This window comes from Austrofundulus limnaeus, unplaced genomic scaffold, assembly GCF_001266775.1.
Source record: "Austrofundulus limnaeus strain Quisiro unplaced genomic scaffold, Austrofundulus_limnaeus-1.0 Scaffold31, whole genome shotgun sequence".
Classification (NCBI taxonomy): domain Eukaryota; kingdom Metazoa; phylum Chordata; class Actinopteri; order Cyprinodontiformes; family Rivulidae; genus Austrofundulus; species Austrofundulus limnaeus.
This window is the reverse complement of record NW_013952433.1, coordinates 3,028,896-3,033,550: the sequence shown is the minus strand read 5'-3', so window position 1 is coordinate 3,033,550 and position 4,655 is coordinate 3,028,896. Positions and strand designations below refer to the sequence as shown.

Sequence of the window (4,655 nt, the reverse complement as noted above, 5' to 3'; positions counted from 1 at the left end):
TTGTTCCCTGTTGCCAAGGTGGGGACTTAGAAATCCTCTCAGTCTGTCCATTACATTTTCAGAAAGCTGTAACTTTTACATAGAAAGGCTAAAATACACCGAACTTGGCACGAGTCATCCATGCCGACCATACAAAGTGGTCATATGACACCTTCAAAGCTCCACCCCCTGACAACAAGTGACGTTTTTTGGCTTGGAAAGCTCCATCTCTGACTCTCTTGACCTAATCAGCAACAAACTGCGTCAGAACACAGATAAGAACTTGCTCTCACTTGCTTTCAAGCATGAATACTTTTTAGTGAAAGGCGTGGTCATGTCAGGGTGATGAAATCAGACATCACGCCATTGACATACATTTGGCTCTACATTCCACATATTTCAGCCAATCTGCATCCAATTTGCTATGGCCAATCCTAATCCACCTCACTACAGGAATGCAGGCCAATTTTGGGGTGTGTGGCCTAATTACACATCAAGTTGTTGACATACGTTTGATTCTAAATTACATATATTTCAGCCAATCAGCATGCGACTTGCAATGGTTGAACCAAATCTACCCCACTACAGAACTGATTTAGGGGGATGTAACCTAATTAGACATCATGCCACTGAATATATTTACATATTGACATGTAAATTTCACATAGTTCACCCAATCTGCATCTGATTCACTATAGACGGTTCTAAATTACACATACAACCCCTGGCAAAAAGTATGGAATCACCAGTCTTGGATGAGGACTCATTCAGACATTTGGTTCTGTAAAACAAACTCAGATCAAAAACATGATACAATAATAAGGTCATTCCAAAGTGCAACTTGTTAGCTTTCAGGAACACTCAAAGAAATGAAGAGAAAACATTGTGGAAGTCAGTGAATGTTACTTTTATTGACCAAGCACGGGCAGGGTAAATGTAAGAATAATGGAATTAATTTCAATAYCTTTTCAAGACTTTTTAAAAACCTTCCAAAACATTTTTAAGACTTTGTCGTCACAATAAGTTTTATTAAGCAACAAATCTTTGATTTACAAAACTGCTGTTGTTATTTTTTATTAAATCTATAAATCAAACCTACAACAGAACTGAGATACAGTTGAAAGAAAAATAGTTCAAAAGAAGAAATAGAACCATGACTAGGTTCAAAATGTATATAGTTCATAACAAGAAACAAGTAACTCACATCTATTCTGACAACTTGGTTGAACAATGGTGAATAAGAAATAACACAATACAAACAGTTCTCCTGCTGCTGCTTCTCACATGTGCCTCAATGCATTTGTTTTGCATTCCAGCGATGCTTCAGTTTGCACCAGCTCACTGAGTTTTTCYTTATGTCTCCTTCTCAAGACGTTGGACTTGGTGATCAGTTGGGCCATTAAAGAGCCTGACTTTCCCTCTGCTTGCTCTGCTAACTGATCTGTATCTTTCTGCAATGAATTGCACACCTCTTGTAGGACTTTTCTCTTTTTTTCAACTCTTCCAACTCAGCTTCAGCTGCTTTCCTCTTAAGGCTCTGAGTGTAAGTTTCGTTCTTCTTTCGTTGCTGTTCCAGGTGAATCCTGTACTTTGACCTTGCAGAGGCAACAGAAGCCAGTAGTTCCTTTGTCAGTGGCACCTTCAGAACACCCCCACAGACACTGACCTTGTCGCAGATCAACCTCAGGGCCTCCATTGACTCTTCATGTATGTTGCAGGTTTCAACCTGCTTGTTAACTGAGAATCCTCAGTGGCTTGTCCATGGGAGAGTAGTAGAAGGATCTGACAGAGCCTTGAGAGCTCAGGGTGAGACTTGCTGAGTGCTGAGTGCAGGAACACATCAACCCGCTGCTGCAGTGGTTGAAAGGAGAGGAAACGCTCGTCTCTAGCCTCAACAGAGAGAAAGCTTTCAAACTGTTGGATGATCAAGTCACCTGCAACAGGACAAATTAAACAAGTAATTACTGATGTGGTAAATTTCATTCTATTCATTTAGTTCATCTTTCACAGGGGTAGACATCTGGTTGTCCTCAAAATATTTTAGTTGTCCTTTACAAAAATTGACAAAAAAAATCTTAAGAAAAATATAATTTAATAAGTATATTGTTCTGTAGGCAATGTTTACTATACAAATGTTCTGAGTCATTCAGGTTGACAGTTTTAGGAGCTGCTTGAGTAGAACTTCCTCGTTGTGCAATCACAGTACGCCCCACACTGCTCTGATTGGATAAAACTTTTACTACGATTCTTTTTATTGGGTGAAAAAAATATCAGTTTAATCTTTTAAACTTTATGCTTTAAAATGTTTTTTTCTCACTTTCATTTTAACAAATGATGGACATCAGTGACAAAGAACTTTATTCTAGGTCTTTTTTCTTGGTTGTCCACCATACAACCAGGAGGCCAGATCTGGTTGTCTGAATAGGTTATCTTGAACAACCTGAATAATGTTTTTGTTGACCCCTGATTCATTATATTTTTCAAAAATATAAAATTTATTTCATGTGGGAGCTTACACATGAGAAGAACGCACCAATTAAACTGTGTTGCAGRATTTCATGAGATGGAAGTAGCTACATTCAAATAAAGAAGAGGGCCAATATAAAAGGACATATAGTGGCCCTCCTACTTCTGATCTCCTTATTCTACATTTTTCCTACCAGCTGAGATGCCTCCTGTCAACTGACAATCCTGCAGAAGTTTCTGGACTGTGGTCTTCATTTTTGTGAGGCACCACACAGGATCCCTGTGCATGTTTGTGGGATTCAAACATGCCACGGCCCTGACCACYGGAAACTTCAAGGGGCTTTTCTCCTGCAGTTTCTTTATGATGGTAACCAGGCTTTGTATGCACTCTTTCCTAAAGATGAGCACAGAAYGCTCCCCTACACTGCTTCCTGGCTTGCTCTGAAGTGACAAAAAATGTGAACTTTAAACACAAGCTGTAAAATATATAAATTTTCAAAAAAGGTTATCTCTTTTTGAAACTATGTAACTACAGTTACTACTATAGTAACTATTATCATTATGAGTAGAACCAAAAATGTGAGAAATTCTAAATTTATTACTCTAACTGGTCAGATTGGTGTACAGCACAAAACCCATGCATATTTGTTTTAAATAGAACATAGGAAAATTACCTTTAGAACAGATTCAGCACCCAGGCATATGTCAACATTCTTTACTGGAACCCAATTTGCTTCATTAGCCACAACAAATTTGTTTAGCTGTAGGGCACTGGTGTCCTGCAGGAGCTCCCTTTTCACAAAGTGCCTCAGCAGACTCTGTTACAGAAAAAATGAAATAAAATCAGTGGCAGAACCTAATGTAGATTTAGTTGAATTAGTATTACTGTAATCATCACCTTTAGCAGCTCACTCAGGTCTTCAGCTAAGAAGGGCAGAACTGGTTCATCTGTCTGGTAACTGGTTAGGAATGGGTTAAAGGTTCTTGATATTGCCAGGAAGAACTGGAGTTTGGCAATTATGAGGGGATCAGCTTGTGCTGCCTGAATGGTGTCGTAAGAGGCAGTGCCTGGGTTGGGGAGCTTCTTTTGCTTGACAGCATCCATATACTGCATATTAAAATAAGTTATTACACATTAAAATAAGTTATTATACACCACACACACACACACACACACACAATTAAATTTCTTTAAATCAGGGGCATCAAATTCCAGTCCTCGAGGGCCACTATCCTGCATGTTTTAGATGTTTTCCTGCTCCAATAGACCTGATTTTGATTGCTAGGTGATTAACAGGCTTCTGCCCATTTTGAAGAGTTAATTCAATCTCTAAATCAGGTGTGTTGTTGGAAAACCTCTAAAACATGCAGGATAGCTGCCCTTGAGGACTGGAGTTTGACACCTCTGATTTAAATAGTGAAAGCACTCAAGAAAATTATACTGGGTTGTCCAGGAGGATGCAAAAAAAATTTAAATTAAAAAAGCCAATTTAAGAGAATAATAAAAATGAATCCCCAAATTCTCACTATGAAATCATCATGCAAGCTCCTGGAAAACATTCAAGCATAGTTGCTACTTAACTAATTTATGATAGACATGCATACAAAAATAGTACTTTATAAGAAATGTAGCCCTTTAAAAATTCATCAGTACGTAACTGGTAAACAAATATAATACCTTCATAATTGTTGGCCAGACTTGAACAGCCCTCTCTGCCACAGGAACATTTTCAACCCATCTGTGGCCACAGAATGGTAATGGGAAACTTGTGGACCCAGTCAAGGCAGTGAAGTCCTCTCTCCTAGCAGGAACATTGTCAAAGAGGAAGTGAAGCGCCCGCAGAAGCTTGTCCAGCTGCCACATGGAAAAGCCTGCCTTCACTGCATTATGCATGGTGTGAAGCCCACAGCTTCCAACCTTGACCAGTTGAGTTCCATAAAGCTCTGCATGCTCCTTCTGAAGAAGGTCTCCCAGCTTAAGGTTAACATTGGGGCCATCCATACTGATGGAGACAAGCCGTCTCATATTCAGTTTTGCAACGCATTCCTGTAAATTGACATGACAATATATTTGCTGACAATAGCATGAATTTAATTGTTTTTTTTAGATAAACAGGTGTTCAAATCAAGTTATGTATATGTAAATATCACACACACACACACACACACACACACACACACACACACACACACACACACACACACACACA

General features: G+C 39.0%; 1 protein-coding gene and 1 long non-coding RNA gene across 2 annotated transcripts; both read right to left on the bottom strand.

Moving 5' to 3' along the window:
- Positions 1-989: 989 nt before the first annotated feature.
- LOC106515699 (uncharacterized) lies at positions 990-3,099 on the bottom strand. Its single transcript, XR_001310031.1, has 2 exons — positions 2,640-3,099; positions 990-1,913 (listed from the first exon to the last, which is right to left on the bottom strand). It is a non-coding gene; the product is annotated as an uncharacterized LOC106515699 (long non-coding RNA).
- Positions 3,100-3,343: 244 nt separating this feature from the next.
- Positions 3,344-4,492, bottom strand: LOC106515698 (uncharacterized; the record flags this gene model as incomplete). Its single annotated transcript, XM_014005621.1, is given in 2 exon segments — positions 3,344-3,553; positions 4,124-4,492. Coding segments are annotated over 2 exon segments (579 nt in total), but the record flags the coding sequence as incomplete, so codon positions are not given.
- Positions 4,493-4,655: the final 163 nt, after the last annotated feature.